Here is a 20,267-nt window from a genome sequence, read left to right as displayed (position 1 = left end):
CTCCAATTAAAAATCCTCATCCTCATAAATCCCTTCAAGGTGTTGCCCCTCCCCATCTCCGTAACCTCTTCCAGTCCTACAATCCCTCCTCCGAACTCTTGTATCTCATCACCTTTTGGTCCACCATTGGTAACTGTGCCTTTGGTTGTCTAGGCTCCATGCTCTAGAATTCCTTCAGTCTCTCCACCTTCCTCACCTCCTTAAAACCCAGCTCTTTGACCAAGCTTTTGGTCACCTGTCCCAATAGCTTTATGTCTATTAAAATTGACTGCCTGCTCAAATTCATGCTTTTAAACATGCTTGTAGACAGCACCGCTTCAATGCCTTCTGCCCTTCCCTTATCAAATGACATTCAGCCATACGATAAACATTACAACAAGAGGACTATAACCGGTTGCCCCTCAGATTTGCACCTTGTTGTCACCAGCAGAGCAGGACCCATCTCCCTATTGCAGGAGTGATGATATTAGGGGTACTCAACAAGCGGAGGGGAGGGGGAGGGCATTGATTCCTCACTAGTATTTTCCCACTATTATTGCAAGAAGTGATGTCAATGTAAGATGAGATTAAAGTATTTTTTTTCTTACTACTCATTTCCTAAGGGAAACCAAGACTGTGGACAGCCATGAGTTAGCAAAAGCACGAACCATACACCACCAAAGACTGGACACAAAGTATTTGCGTCTTATTTTCCGAATGGAACTAATTTTTTTTTTTAAATCAACTGAAACAATTGTAGATGACAATTTTTGTACAGATTCAAATTAAGAAAAAGGGTATGTGCACTAATCGCTATACAAAGCTGATTGTTAAGAGCTCACAAGGCATCAAAACTGATCCACCCTATCACTGATTCCAAAGAGCTAACCAATGCAGACAGATTTAGAGCATCATCGATGTATTAGTAATGAAGCTTACTATCTGATTCCACAAGTCTAGACTCTGTCGTGGAACGTACTATCCTCAACGACAATTAATTTTTTGAACTCTCATGCACAGGGAAATTAAATTTACTGATTAGTACTGAATACCAAATACTTGCTCCTGTTAATGACTATTGCTGTAGCAAAAACAAGTGTGTGTGTCGTGACCCAGATCATTTACATTTTACTATTATATGCCTAAACTACCAAAGCCTCCCCTCCTTCATAGCATGGTCACACACACAGAGTTTGCCCCAATTTACATCATATGCAATGCCAAAAGGGTTCACACCCAAGCTAACAAGGTTTTACAATTGGATCTTGCGAAGGCAGCGCTGGTGGTACTTCTCCAGCGCTTTGGGGTGCCTGCTGTATATACAAATTGATATATTAATATTTAAAAGTTCTAACCCTACACTTTAAAGTTTACTGCCTTCAACAGCATTTAAAGGGTCAGACACATACTACGATTATATCTGCTGCACAATAGCTAATAAATGTGGATATGGTTTACTTCAATTAAAGCAGTCAAATCAAATCAAAACTGCCTTGAACTTGGCTCAGTGGTAGCACTCGCAATCCTCTGGTTCAGGCCCCATTCCAGAGACTTGAACACTTAATATAGGCTGGCACTCCAGTGCAGTACTTGGGAAGTGCTGCATAGTCCAAAGTGCTGACTCCTGGATTAGATACTAAACTGGAGCTCTTTCTGCCTGTTCAGGTGGATGTAAAAAAATCCCATGGAACTAAATCAAAAAAAGAGCAGGGAGCCTCCCAGTGCCCTGGCCAAAATTCCAGGGCCTCAAATCTGGCACCAAGCTTATGGTCTTACAGGGCAGTAGAGATACCTGCCGTCCTTTATGGCTCAAACGTGGACTATACACAGCAGGCACCCCAAAGCGCTGGAGAAGTACCACCAGCGCTGCCTTCGCAAGATCCTGCAAATCCACTGGAAGGATAGACGCACAAACGTCAGTGTTCTTGCTCAGGCCAACATCACCAGCATCGGAGTACTGACCACACTCGACCATCTCTGTTGGGTGGGCTACATCATCTGCAAGCCTGACACGAGACTCCCTAAGCAAACGCAGGTGGGCAGAGGAAACCTTTCAAGGACACCCTCAAAGCCTCCTTGGTAAAGTGTAACATCCCCACCAGCACCTGGGAATCTCTAGGCCAAAACCGCCCAAATTGGAGCACCTAGAGTCTCGTCGCCGAGAGCATGCAGAAAACAAGCGCAGACAGCGGAAGGAGTGTGTGGCAAACCAGGCTCCCCACCCACCCTTTCCTATTACAGAGACTGCAATTCCCACATTGAACTGTACAGCCACCTGAGAACTCACTTCGAGAGTGGAAGCAAGTCTTCCTCAATTTCGAGGGACTGCCTATGATGATGGTGATCTTCCCTTAACAAACAGAAACAGATTCATTGGTCATTTACCTCACTGCTGTTTGTGGGACCTTGCTGTGCAGATTGACTGCTATACTTGTTTACATTAGCAGTGACCGCATTTCAGAAAGTACTTCACAGGAGGTGAGGTGCTTTGGGAAATCCTGAAGGTGCAATTAATCGAAATACAATTGAAAGTTCTTTCGTTCTTGGTAAACGTACATGTCACAGCTCACCTGACGGCAAAGTGGTAAATAGCCTGCGTGGAAGATGCCCGACTCGGTAACAGCCGCGGCTCCCTGTGGAAAGCGATTTCACAACAGGTGCAGAAAACAACTCCACGTGAGCAAGTTGGCTGATACACAGTTGGTTTTAAGCATGATCCTTCACTTTCCTTTCTACTGCCTTCCCTCATGTGGCCAAGGAAGGGCAACATGGACAGCAGCACTGCACCACTGTGAAGAGGGGGCTAAAAACTCAACCACTCAGCACCATCAAAGGAAGCACTTACATTGCTGCTTCAGTTGTGCTATTTTCTGAGGCGTCACTTAAGAGTCTCAGTCCCTCAGAGAGGCAGAAACACCATCTCAGTTAGTTTACAGCACTGCTCTTGGAGTTCGAGCTAGGGTCTGAGTACACTCATAAAGCAAATTCACCATTAGCCAATGAGTGGTGTGACTTCATCCAGTGACTAAAAGGTCTAACAATCTTTCCAAAACAACCAATGCCTATCTCATGTAAGTGAAGTATATATTCAACAAAAAAAGTGTTGAAAATTTGCAATGAAAAATACACTCTAAAGTGTTCTTTGTATTGCACAAGTTGTTTGGAGCTTGTTTTGGGATCCAAGTGCAACACTTCAGCAAATGCAGGTAAAATGGGCTGCATATGATACAAAATTGTTGATAATATCTTAGTGTTCAAGACTAGCAATGGTATGTCACCATTTTTATTGTTAAAAAATACTCAATCATGACACCATGAAAACTGTGTTTTAAATGATTCTCTTGGTCTCGAGCAGGATCAAAGACGAGCTTCTGTGAATAAAAAAATGCAGTCACACACAAGATATTTTGCGTATTGTTGCAATAGATTATTCAGAGCTAGGAGAGTGGCAGAGGAAGCCAGATATTACATTAACTCTTACTTTAAGCCACCAAGGGAAGGGTTAGGAGTGGTAAATATTGATTTACTTTGCCATATGAATCTCCAGCACGTGACTAAGTGAAACTGCAAAAACAAATCTCCTGGCTGCACATTAAGTGAATATACAACACACTTCCCAGTCAAACTCCATTACGTTCAAAATGCAGAACAATCCCATTATGTCAAAGTGATTTAGACCGACAAAAATTCCACATATTGGGACGAACCATACTACTGCAATAGAATAGATAGGGAGAAGATGTTTCCATTGGCAGGAGGGTCAGTAATCAGAGGACACAGATTTAAGATAATTGGCGAAGAGACCAGTGCAGAGATGCAGAGACATTTAAACGCAGTGAATTCTGATCTGTAATGCACTGCCTGAAAGTGGTGGAATCAGATTCAAAATAAATTTCAAAAGGGTACTGGATATATACCTGAAAAGGAAACATTTGCAGGGCTATGGGGAAAGAGGTGAGTGGGACTCTTTCAAAGAGCCAGCACAGGCATGATGGACCAAATGGCCTCCTTAAGTGCTGTATGATTCTATGATAGGTGTGCAAGGAAGAAAGTACTCGGCCACAACCCATACTATACAGAACACAGCTGAAATTATTTGTACCCTGAACAGTCTCCAACACTTACATTACTTCATACAAAGAGTAAAACATCCAGAAACTCAGCATAAACTGCATCTTACTGCTGAATTCAAAATTATTTTGCTAACATTCACATTTAAAAGCTATAGTTGAAATCTGCGTATGCACCTCTTGTGGAACAGTGGAAAGAAAATTGCCGATAACAAAAACCGTTTAAAAGAAAATAAAAAGGATTTGAAAAAGATTAGCAAAGGATTAGCCTGGAGTCTCCAGGAATGAAAGATTAATCTTCCGGACACTGACGTGGGCAACCCGGGAGAGGAACCATAGGTGTGTTATTTTTAATTTTCTTTGAAAACTTTTGTTTATTAGTTCTAAAAATATTGGAGATGGGGGGAAAAGAAGGATGTTTGACTGACAGCCAAGAATCGTCTAATCAGGAATGAAGAGTCTGTTCGCTATCCAATTGGTGCTGGAAGGCAGGAGGCAGTGAGGATGGACATGCTGGGTGCCCATTGGCAGATGTGGGGGGCAGGGTGGTGGGAGGGGAGGGGTCATGTGATGCAACCTTCAGGAATTGATTTAAATGTAATGAGTTGGCCACAGGAGGAGGGGAAAAGCACCAGCCAGCTTGATTGGCCAAATAAACGATTTCTCTGTTGTAACATTCCATAATATGTTGACACAATACAGGACAAAGTAAACAATACTTGGTGGGGACTGGCATAGCCCACTGATGTTCCAATGCTTGTGCAATCAGATGCCACGTGCCTGCCACGATTCTGCAAATAGTAATTTTCTGCTCCCAGTTATCAGGTGGGGAGCAGAGAGAGACTGAGGTCTTCCTCCATAAGGAGGTGAAGTTGCTCTTCTCCTGCCTCAACACCAGCACAGAAGTGTATCTGCACATCCTCTTGCTAGCAGAATGATATGGCATGCAGCAGGACAACATGAAGAACATTTGCTTTTAATTATCTGGGGGAGGCTTGTCAGTGAGAAAGAATCCTATCTGTGCACTGTATAAAGGATTGATCATGTTCTTGTGACTTTGCCGAACTCGAAGTACAGTAATGCACTGTAAAGTTTATTGAAAGGCAGCCAATGCTCCAGTTACATTACAAAATAGGCAAGTATAGTTGTGTACTCTGAGAGCTCTCAGACACGCAAACATGGACCATAAACATTTGGATAATATTTACACATCCACAGAGTGGTTTTTACAAAGCTACAACAGAGAGAAGCTAAGCGTGGAATGGAAATTATTGAAATATTCACACTGACAGCAGCCTCTGCTTGGTACACTGGTTTGCTTTGGACTGAGTATGGAGTACTTTGCATCAACATTCCCGCTAAGCAGTAAGCCAAAGGTCCAGCACAGGCCATTCTTCAGCTTTTCAATGCAAGAAACCGCGCAAATTTGAAAGTGTCACACAGCCCATTAAAAGTGACCATGCACTAAAAAAAAAAATTACACTTCAAATGTACTCTTGTTTTTTCCGCAGCATATACTTACTCCATTAACCATTGTAGTTCGGAGCCTCCTCGTAAACAAACACCATTATGGACCATTCTCATTTGCTAATTAATCAGGTTTTGGGTGGGAACCTCGGCTCAGTGGTAGCAGCACACTTGTCTCTGAGTCAGAAGGTTATGGGTACACAACCTATAGAGACTTGAGCACATAACCCAATCAGAGGTGCTGACTTTTGGATGGGACGTTAAACCAAGGCCTCGTCTGCCCGCTCAGTTGGGCGTAAAAGATCCCATGACACTAATGGGTACAGTAGCATAGTGGTTACGTTACTGGACTGGTGATCCAGAGGCCTAGATTAATGATCCGGAGACATGAATTCAAATTGCACCACTGCAGCTGGGGAATTTAAATTTAGTTAATTAAACAAATCTGGAATAAAAAGCTAGCATCAGTAATGGTGACCATCTGGTTCACTAATGTTCTTTAGGGGCAGAAATCTGCTGTCATTACCTGGTATGGCTATATGTGATCACAGACCCACAGTGGCCGACTCTTAACTGCCCTCTGAAATGGCCTACAAAGATGATGGACTGCAGCAGTTGAAGGCAGCTCACCACCACCTTCTCAAGGGCAAAATGGGGATGGGCAATAAATGCTGGAGATGTGAGATATTGACCAGATAAACCGTTTTTTTTTAGTGCTGTTGATAGAGAGATAAATATCAATTACACCCACATCCCATGAGCGAATAAAAAAAAAAACTATTCCAAGGAGAGCAGGCCAATATTTATCTCTCAATCAACAGCACTTAATAAAAGCAGTTTATCTGGTCAATATCTCACTGCTGTTTGTGGAACCTTGCTATATGCAAATTGGTTGCCACCACGTGACTACACTTCTAAAGGTATTGGCTATAAAGCACTTTGAGGTCCTTTCATAATGGTTCCCCACTTTAATTTTTCTGTAGCTGTTACACTACTAGGAGTATAAAATTTCAACATTAGTAAAAGATTATAGTTTGAGTATTTGGTCTTGTATATTCTAAGTGTCAGTATTTCAAATTCAGATTTCAATTCAGTTTCAAGCACTCAACCTTAAGCAAAATGTCACAGATACTACCATCCTAATTATAAATACTAAAACTGATGGGCAAATGGGACAGGGTGTATGGAGGCCATGCCCATGCAAATAAATGCCAAAAATAACCCAAATTATGTCATGCATTTTGTGATGATTAGTCATTAACTGAAACAAGTTCAATTTATGTCCCATCTCTAACTTTAAAAAATTCTAAATAGAAGATATGTAGGAAATCAACAGAGAGCCAGGAAAGGGGAGATTAGGAGGGGGTGACCTAAAGTGTGGTTGAAGGACTGGGTTTTCAGGAGATTTTTTAAAAAGGAGGGAGGTGGGGAGGTGGAGAGGTGGAGAGGTGTAGGGTGAAAATTACAGAATGTAGGTCACAAGAGGCTAAAGACTCCGTCAATGGTGGGGAGAAAGGAAGGCGCATGGAAAGAGGGCCGAGTCAAAGGATTGGAGAGCTTGGAGAGGGAAACAGAGCTGGAAAAGGGAGATAGGGTCATGGAAGGATTTAAAAACAAGCACTTTAAACTCAAAGCACAGGGAGCCAATGTATGTCAGTGAAGAGAGTGGTTTTGGGAGACAATGATACTTTTGCTGGCAACAAGAACAAAGATAGAGGTCATAGCACAGTTGACAGCAGTGGTGGGGTCATGGTGCCTGGAGCGCCAGAGACAGGGAATATGGTTCCATGAGCGTTTTTTTTTTTCCCTGAACGGATGGCGAGTAGGAATTGTACAACAGAACAACAGATGACAATGTTTTTTATTATTAAACCCAAAGCTGCACATTCTTCAGTTATAAACCAAGTCTATTCCAGTAGCATTTTATTATGTCCAACACAAAAATAGATTTTTTTTTAAACTCCCAATCAGACATCAAAGATTCTACTGCTGGAGGGCAGACTGCCCGACTGAATGAAATGCATTTCATATTGCAACCAATAAGGATGCACTGGGTTGCCCCAGTGGCATCAGCTAACAAACACAAATTTAAAAGTGCGCCCCTTTTTTTTTTTAAATAAAGGGATACAACCAATAACAGAAATTAAGGAAAAGGAAACTTATCAAACTAAATACTTCCACTGCACACTCCAGTCCCTGAAGATCTCGAGCGTTACCAGCGGACACCACATGCTCCCTTCTGCAGGGGCACCTGGCCGCAGTCAAGACCACGGAAGAGAGGTAGGCAGCCAGAGGGTCTCATCCAATCTGGACCTGTAAATGACCACCCTAGCCAGGTGCAGGAGCAGACCCACGAGAAGATCCTCTGACTGGCCGTCACCCGCCCCGCTCCTCTGCACTGGGTGGCCAAAGATCAGGAGCGTGGGACTGAGGTGGAGCCAGACTACCAATAAGTTTTGCCTTTAAGTTCCAATTCTTATCTGAAATCTCGGTGCTACTTTACATTTGTGTAATTGCCCTATTGGCATATTCTTAGCTTTTCCAATCTCTCCTAAATTTATGATTCAATTGCAGCTGTTGTATTGCAGCATTGGTGAAGCTCAAGTAATTTCCAATTTCTTCAGAATCCTCAGCCACTGCCCTCTACTCTCGAGTCTCATCACTGAATCTTTTCAATGGTACCGGGGGAGGGGGGGGGGAAGGGGGGGAACAGTGGGGGGTCATTGGGGCAGCCATTCTGACTTTTAAATCATTTAAATCAACTGGGCAATCTCCAAGAATATTTCTTCAATAAACAAAACCTCACTTTTACCAAGGTAAAACTTTCTTTAAAAAGTGAAGGGAGAAAGAACATACTCCAAGTGGATGGGAAAGGAGCTGGGACAGGTAATTTTCAGTGTAATAAGCAGACTCTATAAATCAGCTGATCCAGAAGGGTAAATCATGGTTAATTCACTTTCAATGGGGTATGGAGAGAAAGCAGGAATGGGGTACTGAGTTTGCATGATTAGCCATGATCATAATGAATGGTGGTGCAGGCTCGAAGGGCCGAATGGCCTACTCCTGCACCTATTTTCTATGTTTAATGGTCATTCCATCTTTCAGACAAAGCGTTAACACACAGTTCCCTCTGCCTGCTCAAGTAAATGTAAAAGTAACTATAAAATATCCCATGGCTTTGAAGATGTGTTCTCGGTGTCCTGGCCAACATTCCTCGTCCAACTAACACCACCAAAGACAGAATTAATTTGCTCTTTATGGTATCTTGCTGTGCACAAATTGGCCATAACATTTGTCTGCACAACTACAGTGACTATTTCAAAAGTAATTCATTGGTCATTTGGTCACTTTGGTGTCCTGAGGTTGTGATAAGGTACTATATGAAGTCAAGTTTTTTTTCTTACAGGAGTAAAATATAAGAATCATGTTTGCTGTTGGCTGCTGCTCAGGGACAATAGAGGTGCTAGCAATATCAGAAGTGCAGAAACATTAAAAATATTTCCACACTGTACAGCCCCCTCAAATGCTTTGATACTGTCCAGTTTAGGAATGAAAAGCTGCAAGCCTATCTTCCAGTACGTTTGTCATTTCAGTGTGGACGTTAAACACCAAAATCCAGATTGAACAATGCAGTCAGTGTTCTTTCACCTCCAGAACCAAAGGTCAAAAGCAGCCTACTCTAACGGGATGAACGTCCTCCCTCTATGGGTCCTAGCTGAAGTAAGTTGGAACCCAGCTTACAATCCGAACAAATCTACAGTACAGATGTATTTACAATTCAGTACAAATTGGCAATCACACCAAGAGAGAGGCCAGAAAGAAAGCTAGTCTGGAATATGAAAATGTCACACTGATGCAGAGAAAAATGTTCCTCAGTGTAGAGAGCACTTTACCCTGCACCTAAGCCAAGTCAATTTTAAAAACAAATCTGGGGAGGCATCAAGAAACTGAAAGTGTCTCACTTTCTTTTCCTCCAATCTTATCCCCTCCATTTCTAACAACATTGACTCTTGCCAGTGTACTGTTCCAGAAGCACTCGCCATTCTCCGGTACCTTAACCAAATGGCCATTCTTCATACACGAGTCTGATAGTGTCAACAAGCAAATTAACTGTGGGAGGCAATGAAACCAAACGCAATCCTGTCCTGCTCAATGTCTATACAAGCAACCTTTCAAGCAGTGGTCACTGGATAGTGATCAGGAGCTAATTTGTACCATGTATAGCACCAGCCCTATTGAGATCAGCTGACTTGGGATGGCCTGGACATCAACCTGGGACCTTGCTAGATTGTAGGGCTCAGTTTCACATTGAACAGATCACTGAGCGAACTGAAAGCATTCTCCCAATTAATCTCCCACACCGTTAGCTGTGGCTCAGTTGGTATCACTCTTGCCTCAGTCGAATGGTTGAGAGTTCAAGCCCCACGCCAGAGACGTGAGCACAAAATCTGGGCAGACACTCCCAGTGCAGTACTGGGGGCAGTGCTGCGCTGTCTTTCGAATGAGACGTTAAACCATCTCAGGTGGACGTAAAATATCCCATGGCACTATTCGAAGAGGAGTAGCGGAGTTCACCCCGCTGTCCTGGCTCAACCAACATCACTAAAACAGATTATCTGGTTATTATCTCATTGCTGCTTTGAGACTTTGCTGCGTGCAAATTGGCTGCCGTGTTTCCCTACATTACACCAGTGATGACACTTCAAAAGTACTTCATTGGCTGTAAAAACACTTTGGGACATCCTGAGGTTGTGAAAGGCACTATATAAATGCAGTTTTTCTTTTTATTGTAATAACTTCTGTGTTTCACCTTATCAGTACATACTCAATTTTCTAGGTCCAGAACAGCCAAACAAGGAGGGCAAATTGACATGGTAAAATGTTACAAACTTGGCCATAGATTATACTTTCAATCGCTAAGAGTTTATTAGCCAAAAGGTTGTCTCTATGAAACTGAGCAGTTTGAATACTGGTGAAGCTGATGACTGAGATCTGGAAGATTGAAACATCCTCAAGTAATAATGAAGAACCCAATGTGTTGAGGGCATAGAATCAACATTGATTCAAAGAGCAAGCTCCCCCATAAAATTCAGAAATAAAACAAACACAGAAAGGCTTCTGGAAAACATAAAACCATCAGATAGACTGCAGAAAGTTCTGTGTTTCTGCACAACCTGTCCTTTGAGAGGCAGGTTCACTTCAGAGTTACAATCTGTACTGGCCATAAAATTTCCTGGTAATTACTATGGGTTAGGTCTTGTTAAACTCAGTCATGACATTGCAAAAACAATCCTTTGATGAGAATGTCACTGTGCCACACAATGGGCCCAAGTTTCCACATGATTTGCGCCTGATTTTTTAGGAGCAACTGGTGGAGAACGGACTATCTTAGAAATCGCAATTCTCCACATTTTTTTTTCTGCAGTTCTAGTCAGGTAGAACAGTTCGACTTTGGAACAGAATTTTTTCTTCAAAAGGGGGCGTGTCCGACCACTGACGCCTGATTTCAAAGTTTCCACAGTGAAAACGTACTCCAAACTAAGTTAGAATGGAGCAAGTGAAGATTTTTGTAGAACTGAAAAAACCTGTTCTACACATTAAAAAATCAGGCGCAGGTTACAAATTAGGTGTCCAGAACGAGGTGGGGGGGGGGAGGGGAAGGGAAGTCATTAAATTCTACAATAAATCCTTATTTATACTTCTACAAATATTATACAAATAAATCCAACCTGAATAAACATTTATAAGCAAAGAAAAGATTAAATAAACCATCTTCCTACCTGTGTGAAAGTGCTTCAGGCACGGAGAATGCTGCAATCAGCCTGAGGCGCCCGTTCTGTTCTTCCCGCGGGGGGGGGGGGGGGGGGGGGGGGGAAAAGAGAGGAGGCGCCCGTTCTTCCCGCGCGGGGAGGAGCCCGTTCTTTCCCGCAAGGGGGGGGGGGGGGGGGGGAGGAAGGAGACGGTGAGAAGGCTGCAAGTGCTGATGGCAATGTACTTTTATTAAAAAAATGTTCAAAAATTAAACAGCTACAAAGAACTACAAAAATGGCCGAGTGCCAATGTTTTTTTCACACTGCGCGTGCACGAACGCTCCAACGCGCAGCGTTGCCGGCAGGAAAAAAATGAATTTAAATAGTACCCGCCCCCTCCCACTTACAAAATCGGCGTGAGTGTAGGCTCCGCCCCCCTGGGCGCCGCGCCAAGCAGACAAGGAGCTGCAGAACGCTCCAGAGTCGCGAGGTTTTTTTTAGGCGCGAGAAATGGGCGCCCAGGTCGGAGGGGCGCCCGTTTTTTTATCGTGTGGAAACTTGGGCTCAATATTACCGAGCACAAAGTCTGAGTCAGCACTGGCAACTTCTTCTGGAATACAAAATTCACCTAAAATTAAATAAACTAACAAATTTAACAGAATATATATATATTTTTTTTTAAAAAAGATACACTGGAATGATTGCAATGAGTAATTTCATCACATTGCTCAAATATTACAAGCTGCCCATTCACCATCATTGCACAAGTCCAGCATGTGAGTTGTTACATCCTCGCAATGCATTCTCAGTCATCTGCTATTACCCATGTTAAAGATTTGAAACACCAAGCCTTCATTTGCTTTAGGTTAGGCGATTAAATATTCAATTCCAAGACCCCAAGTTCTAGGCAACAACTCAGCTGGCCAAGTAACAAGAGTCAGACTTGAAACTTTCCCTTTCAGAAGCCGATTACCCAATATTTTCTGTTCTCGTTTTTATTTTAAATCCCATATTCCCATTACAACTTTAATATTTCACTTACCACCATTTTGATCTCCTTTTCCCTTCTGACAAAGGCTGCATTCACCAATGCAAAAGCATTAACATACCTTGTACCTGTGCTTGATACTTTGGTTATTGGTTTATCATACATTAGAAGGAAAAATACGAGAGAGAAGCAATCTCCCCCCTTAGTGATCTATAAATAAGTATTAATAGTTTCTAAGAACTTGCAATACTATCCACCCATCAGGTAGAAAATACCTCAAATATCAAGGAAATAATAAACAAACAGGGAAAATATATTGCTCAGCTTCAACCAGGAAATGAAAGAAAGATTTGCATTTATATTTACATTCACCTAAAGAGGGCAGATGGGGGCTCAGTTTAACATCTCATCTAAAAGATGGAACCTCTGACAGAGCAGTAGTCCCTCAGTATTGCACTGGAGTGCCAGCCTGGAGGCACTGCTTTGCAAATCAAGACTTTTTCCTCTTGTGATGACCATCCAGTCATACAGATGAGGGACACTGCAGTAGATTTTCAGCTTGCCATCCTAGCGGTAAACTGACATTTGCAGATGGAACGCCCGTTATAGAAGCTGTCCTATTTTTTTTTCCATTAATTTCAGCATCTTCAGGAAGAGGAGGAGAAAATGGGGAAGGGTAGAAGTAAACAAACAGAAAGCACTATTTCTAAAAATAAGATATTATGGACATCTTGTGCCTTCTCCAACATCCTTGTATTATTCAGTCAGGTCCACCCATTGGATATTGTATCCAATGGGTCCCTGATGTAGATCCTCAATGTTCAACCAGCCTTGGTTCAGAGATAGTGCCTCCACCTTTGAGTCAGAGGTTGTGGGTTCAAGCCTCACTTGCAGAGCCCTGAACATAATCTAGGCTGATACTCCAATGCAGTACGGAGGAAATAAAAACAAAATATGCTGGAAATAATCAGCAGGTCAGGCAACATCTGCGGAGAGAGAAACAAAGTTAATGTTTCAGGTCGATGACTTTTCATCAGTACTGAGGAAATGCTTCACTGTCATTAAACTGAGTCCCTGTCTGCCCACTCAGGTGGATATAAAAGATCCCATGGCATGATTTGAAGCATGGCAGGGGAATTCTCCAAGTGTGCTGGACAATATTTACCCCTCATCCATCATTATCTCATTGCCATTTGTGGGACCTTGCTGTGCACATATTGGCTACTGCATTTCCCAATATTACGATAGTGACTACAGTTTTCAATGGCTGTGAAGTGCTTTGGTAAGTCCCGAGGTGATAAACAGATACAATAGAGAAGCAAGTCTTTCTTTTTTTAAATAGCAGAATTATCAAGATAATCCTTGATATTGCTCATGGGATTAAACATTTCTCGGCAAACATCCCTACTGTGAGATTGTTGATATGTGCAAACAGCCCAAGCAACTTGAAGAAAAACACCCATCAGCCAAGTCAACAAGAAATCCTGTTGGAAAATGCTGTGGTACAAAGCCTTGGAAATCCAAAACAACTCTTTGGTCAGCTAACAGTGAATGTCTTTCAAAAAACGTACAATTATCTAAAATCATGGGTGTCCAAGCTTTGTTGGCTTGGCACATGGTGTGTACCATGGAGTCCATGTTCCCATTAATTAACATACATCTGAAACTAGGAAACATAACGAATCATTCAGGATTTAACCACTAATGAGGCACCAGCGCTAAAAACAGCCCTTTTTAAACTTTCAGGGCTACAAAATTCAAACAGGACCAAGTAGTAAAATGGGCAGAACTGCTTGTGCTTTAATGCCAGTTGCCAGTGTTCATTGGTCAATTGCCAGGCCAAAAAGGGAGCAATGTGGCCTATAAACTGCAATTTAGACAACCCTGATCTAAATGACAGTTGCTGACTGAGGAAATAACTGTTCTTCACCAGACAACATTGGCATTTTAGAAACAGGAGGTGGCCATTCAGCCCCTCAAGCCTGTTCTGCCATTCAATTAGATCATGGCTGAGCTGTACCTCAACTCCATTTACCCACCTTAACACCATATCCCTCGATACCTTTACCCAACACAAATCTATCAACCTCAGACTCGAAAACTCCAACTGTCTCAGCAATGTCTCCAGTGAGTCAAAAATATAGCGACAAAAATAGTCAAGATTGCAAAGCCTAGCCTGGGAACGGCAATGATTAAATAATACACACTATATAAATGTTGCAAACTTTAATGTAGTAAAGTCTGAAACAAATACAGTTCTTTGTGAAATGAGTTTGATGAATCATGTTTCTTTTAGACAGTGCTTCAATTACCTAACCTTCAGAGGACTGTAGGATCCTACATCAAAACAAGTGCACAAAGGAATACTATAGGCCCAGTATTTATTCCAGGAACACAGTGAAAAAATGCACTGGTTTTGAATGTTTAACTCTACATTACAACCACCAACTCAAGAGTTCCAAACGGTCGTCTTCTCCCAAGATATTACATAAAACATCTGCATAATTTAAAAGTAGAAACATTTTCATTTGCAAAGATTGATCAGACTCAATTCTCATCCATGTTTACAAATCCCTCCATGGCCTCGCCCCTCCCTATCTCTAATCTCCTTCAGCCTCACATTTTCTTTGTCTGTGGAACGTAATCCACAACACTCAATAAATTTACTAGATAAACGATCAAGAATGTAGCATTGCAATTTCTACATAAATCCTTCCATTATTGTATTTTTTTTTTAAATCGGTATTCAGTGGTAAAGATTAATATTTATTTACAAATCAGTATATCAACAGTTTCCAATTAATACTGTCATCAGCCCTTGCAAATACCACTCTGGTTTAAGCATTACTGAGATATACACCGTGTGACACCTTGACGAAGTAGTAGCCCTCTCCTGGTTTCAAGTCTTGATCCAGGATTTGAACAAATAATCTAGGCTAACACTCCACTACAGTAGAGGGAGTGCTAAATTGTTAAATGTGCCATCTTTAAGCACTCTCTTCCTGTTCAGACCAGGGAGTTCTCATGGTGTCCTACCCAACATTTATCTCTCAGCCAACAACACTAATACAGATTATGAGGTGATTTAGCTAATTTGCTATTTGTCAGATTTTACCGTGCACAAACTGGCTAGAGCATTTGCCTACAACTAAATAAAACAGTGGCCACACTTCAATTCATTGACTGAATTGCCTTGGGAAATCTTGAGCATAAATGCAAGTTATTTCTCTCTTTAATATGACATATTGCAGAATATCATAACTTTTAATTCAAAACACTTTTTCCTCAAAATAGTGTGAAAGCATGACTATAAAAGTGTGATTATTGCGTTACAGAAAACTGCTGCAATAGTGAGTGTGGCAATTACAGCTCTGTGCATTACTAAATAGCAGAAACTGAGCTTTCCTGGTTTAACTGCAAGTGTGATTTAAAAAAATCAAAGTTGGCAAAAGGTCGTGACAATCAAAATGAATCCTTTCTCCAAAAGGAACACAAATTACATAGCAGCAAAGCAACATATTTATAAGCTGAGCCGCATTTACGCTGGACTAATAGCTTCTCTTAAAATTCAGTGCACATCACAACGGTAAGAATGAGGAGTTTCTCACTAATCGCTGCAATCAGGCTACGCATCATTTTCTGGCAATGGTATCCAAGTACGATCTGGTGGCTGAGCAAAATTGCCCAGCGAGTAACTGAGCCAACAAGACCCGGAAGGTTACAGGTTTGATCTCCAATCTGTTCCGAGTCAGCAGTAACAATGGGAAAGGTGACTGGGTTGAAATTAGCTTCAGCATGCCTCGGCTCGGAAAGGAAGGTGTACCTGATGGGGTCAGAGAGGAATTTGTCAGAGTTTTTTTCCCCCCTCATAGCTTTTTTTGCCTCTCTTGGAAGATTACATGGCTGCAGGGGTGGGAGGGAAGTATCTAGTTATGATGCTCCAGGCATTATGCGTGTGGGGCAGGCTTGATGGACCAGCTGGTCTTTTCCTGCCCATCCTTCTCATAAGTTTGTAAAATAATTCAGCCTGGGTATTGATTGATTATATGATGATCCCCGCAGATAGAAACACTAGGATCAGATTTGGTTGCAATGCCCCCGACACTCACTGTCACAGAACAACATGGGCCATTACAGTAAAGTATCAGAGAGCAACCAATGCCCATGGAACTGTAATCCAGCAAGGAGTCAATGTCTTCAGGAAAGGAGAAAAGAAAATTGGAAGAGAAAATCATCAAGAGAATAACACTATGGTTTTCAATCTAGTCAGCAGATTCTTCAAATCACAACACAGCAAGCTTTACAGTGCAATCTACATGAACATGACTTCATACCATTCAGGTTTCTCTCCCTGCATGAGAGAAACATGTGCAGTTATGGGCAGTCACTCCTACTTTCATCTCACATACAGTGTAGGCTACTGTCTGTATTATGACAACTTACACAATCTTTCAAACAATGTATGACATTAGCAACACCCCAGTGTAAACACAGAATTCTGCTTTGACATAATTTTCAGCTGGCGTGGCCATCCAAGGCACAAAATGGCACTGGAGTTTAACAGTTATCGCGCACTTCTTGATTCTATACTTTAAGGTTTATTATGTTGCCTTTTGCCAAGCCTGGTTGTCACTTAGCTGTCTGATAAAATATGTTATTCAATCGTTTCTAAATTTATAATAGGGCAAGGAGGAAATGCCTATGCATTCAATGCAACCGCTTAGCAGATTGTTCACATACTCTCCCTTCAGCACTGCCTGCTTCAGTTGTACATAGGTTAAGATTTTGCTCCCAATACCAGTAACTAACACGCCAAATAGCTTTTGTAAATCAACCAATCACAGCAAAATAATTAGATAGTTGAAGGCAACAGATCACTATTATGTAAAATTACATAATACAAACAATGTAAAATTTCACAAGAAACAATGTAATCCAAAATACCAGAAACACCTAAATCCAGGACGATTCAAGAAAACACCTTACAGCAAAATGTTTGGACTGCAGTTACACGCCAAGTGTTTTAAATATTGATTTTCTACATAATTAATACACAGCTACACAACTGCAGTGATCAGCTGGGCACTGTACACTGGGCTCGTTCTTCCCCACTCTGCGATTATTTTTAAACTTAGCAGCACTCGGCTGTAGACATTCCTAGCCAATGCCTAGTCCCAAGAATTCATTTAAATCTGTGTTGTCCTCTAAATCAACAGGCTTCCACTGGACAACAAGCTTCTGAGAAAGCACTCTTGGATCCACAGTTCTGACAAAGCAGTTGTTTTTACAACAATATTTGAATGGGGCTCGACTCCAAATGCATACATGAACTCGCAACGTGACACTTTCAGCCTTGCAATCACCATGTCTCTCCTTGTCTATCTTTGCCACTTGTACCACTCTAGACCTGATCTGCAACCCCTTGCCAGCTCAGTTACCTTGTTTACGCCAACCTTTTCCTCCAGCTCCCTGCCAGCCTTGCCTCCCGTCCTTACACCAGCCTTGCCTCCCGTCCCTACACCAGCCCTGCTTCCCAGCCCGTGCCACTCACGTTGCCCCCACACTCAGCCTTACACCTGCACCCATACCAGCCTTTACCGCCTATTGTCAGATGAATCCTCCAGCCCTGTGCCAGCCTTGCCCCCCGAGCAGCGCTTGCCCTGGTACCTGGGTATGCAGCTGGGCGAAGAGCCGTCGATCTCCCAGGTGGCGAAGAGGTTCATAGGGACGGGCTTGTTGAGGCCGGACGAGCCGGTGAAGCTGAGTCTCCCTTTCTCGGCCATGGCTGAGCGTGTCAGTAGCCGACGAGCATGCTGTGTCGAGTGCCGCTATTTGAGCACCTTCTTCGCTCCCGCACAGAAGCCGCTTGCTCCGGCTCCCTCACTGCAGCGCCGGACAACCCACCGGAAGCGCGTCACCGGCTGCGCGCTCCAGCAACTGCCCGGCACCCGCCCACCACGCGCACAGCTGGAGCTGACGTCACCCTCCCCTCCTGGCTCGCGCTCAACGACCTTCCCTGGTTCAAGCTCGAGCTCTCGCCCCGCGCCCCGGGCCTCCACTCCAACTGATCTTTCAGCTTCTCCCCCCACCCCTCTTCACTGGGTGTCCATGAACATCTCCACAAGTTGGCTAGAACTCTCTTCCTCTGGCACTATTTCGAAGAAGAGCAGGTGAATTATCCCCGGTGTCCTGGCCAATATATTTATCCCTCATTCAACATAACAAAAAAACAGAACGATCTGGTCATTATCACATTCGTGTTTGTGGGAGCTTGCTGTGCGCAAATTGGTTGCTGCATTTTCCACAGTACAACAGAGACTACACTCCAAAAGTACTTTATTGGCTTTAAAGTGCTTTGAGACGTCCTGTGGTCGTGAAAGGTGCTACATAAATGCAAGCCTTTCTTTCTCTGTCAGGATTTTATATTTCCCCTTCCTTCACTCCAACTGTATTTCAGCTTCCCCAGTATTTTATTTGCTTCTCCACCCTCACCAACCCTCTTCAGTCGGTGTCCCATGAATCCACTAAGTCAGAAAGTTGTGGGTTCAAGTCCCACTCCAGAGACTTATAAGAAATAAGAGCAGGAGTAGGCCATTTGGCCCCCATTCAATAAGATCATGGCTGATCTGATCCTGGCCTCAACTCCACTTCCTTGCCCGATCCCCATAACACATCATTCGAAAATCTGTCTATCTCCACCTTAACTATATTCAACAACCCAGCCTCCACAGCTCTCTGGAGTAGAGACTTCCAAAGAGTCACGACCCTCTGAGAGAAAAAATACCTCCTCATTTCCATTTTAAATGGGCAACCTCTTATTCTGAAACTATGCCCCCTAACTCTAAATTCCCCCATGAAGGAAAAATCCTCTCGATATCTATCTTGAAACCTAGACGGAAACTCCCAGTGCTGCACTGAGGAGGGCTGCACTGTCGGAGGTGCCATCTTTCGGATGAGAGGTTAAACCGAGGCACCGCCTGCCTACTCAGGTGGATATAAAAGATCCCATGGCATTATTTGAAAAATAACAAGTGTTTCTTCCAGAGTCGTGCCCAATATTTATTTATTCAACCAACATTACTAAATCATTATCTGGTTATTATGGCATTGCTGTTTGTGGGAGCTTGCTGTGCATAATGTGGCTGCAACATTTTGTATACTGCGATGGTGACTGCACTTCAAAAGTACTTAATTGGCTGTGAAGTGATTTGGGATGTCCTGAGGTTTCAGAGGTGCTATAAAAATGCAAGTCTTTATTTGTGTTTCAGAACTCAGTTCTGTCAAGGAAGTCTCCCAATTTAGTGATTGTAAGTGAACCAGACAATGAGAAGTGATGGCACCCTTGGGCGACAGTAACCGTAGAACAATCAGGTTCAACATGATCTGTATCCAGAAATACCAAGAATCGGATATAATAATAAACAGATTAGCTTCAAGGAAATGAAAAAAGAGTTAAGCAAATTGATTGATGGGTAGGACTATTCGACAACATTTCTGTGGAGGAAAAGTGGAAGATATTTAAAGGCATAATGCTGAGCATGTCAGAAAAAATACCTAGTTTTAGTAAGCACCAAATTAATGTGACTTGACCCATGAAGGATTAACAAATGAATCAGAAGCAAAATAAGGGTTTTAGAATGATTATATAATTCCAACAGGGAGAAAATTGAGTTGGTTCATTGGGATGAATATAGAAACATGCAAATGCATTTTTTAAAGGTCAGTCAGGGATACAGAGATTTGGAAAAGAGCAGATATAAAACATAATTCAGAAATGATTTCAACTGTAAAGGGGAAGAGTAAGAGAAGGTGAAAATCCTACAAGATGCTAATGGAGTTGAAACTGGATGAGCGTAATTTGTTATACAAAATTATTACTTTCTCCAAGTATTCACCAGGGAAGGCATGAGCCACCTGTCCTCTATAGCAACATTCCATATACAATTAAGCACGGATATAAATAGACGGAGAGTCGGGATAAAAGGTTCATTCTCTGATTGGCGGGATGTGACA

General features: G+C 42.5%; 1 protein-coding gene across 8 annotated transcripts in view; it reads right to left on the bottom strand.

The window, feature by feature from the left end:
- The window catches only part of pacs2 (phosphofurin acidic cluster sorting protein 2), a 353,460-nt gene extending 335,332 nt beyond the window's left edge, over positions 1 to 18,128 (bottom strand). For all 8 annotated transcript variants that reach the window (XM_070878838.1, XM_070878841.1, XM_070878842.1 and 5 more), the window contains exon 1: positions 17,922 to 18,128. In XM_070878838.1, coding sequence (XP_070734939.1) covers positions 17,922 to 18,037 — 116 coding nt within the window. In that variant the 5' untranslated portion in view covers positions 18,038 to 18,128. The remainder of the gene's footprint in view (positions 1 to 17,921) is intronic.
- Between the last annotated feature and the right edge of the window lie 2,139 nt (positions 18,129 to 20,267).

This window comes from Pristiophorus japonicus, chromosome 4, assembly GCF_044704955.1.
Source record: "Pristiophorus japonicus isolate sPriJap1 chromosome 4, sPriJap1.hap1, whole genome shotgun sequence".
Taxonomy (NCBI): Eukaryota; Metazoa; Chordata; class Chondrichthyes; family Pristiophoridae; genus Pristiophorus; species Pristiophorus japonicus.
The sequence above is the reverse complement of the archived record's forward strand: the minus strand, read 5'-3'. Positions and strand labels throughout refer to the sequence as shown.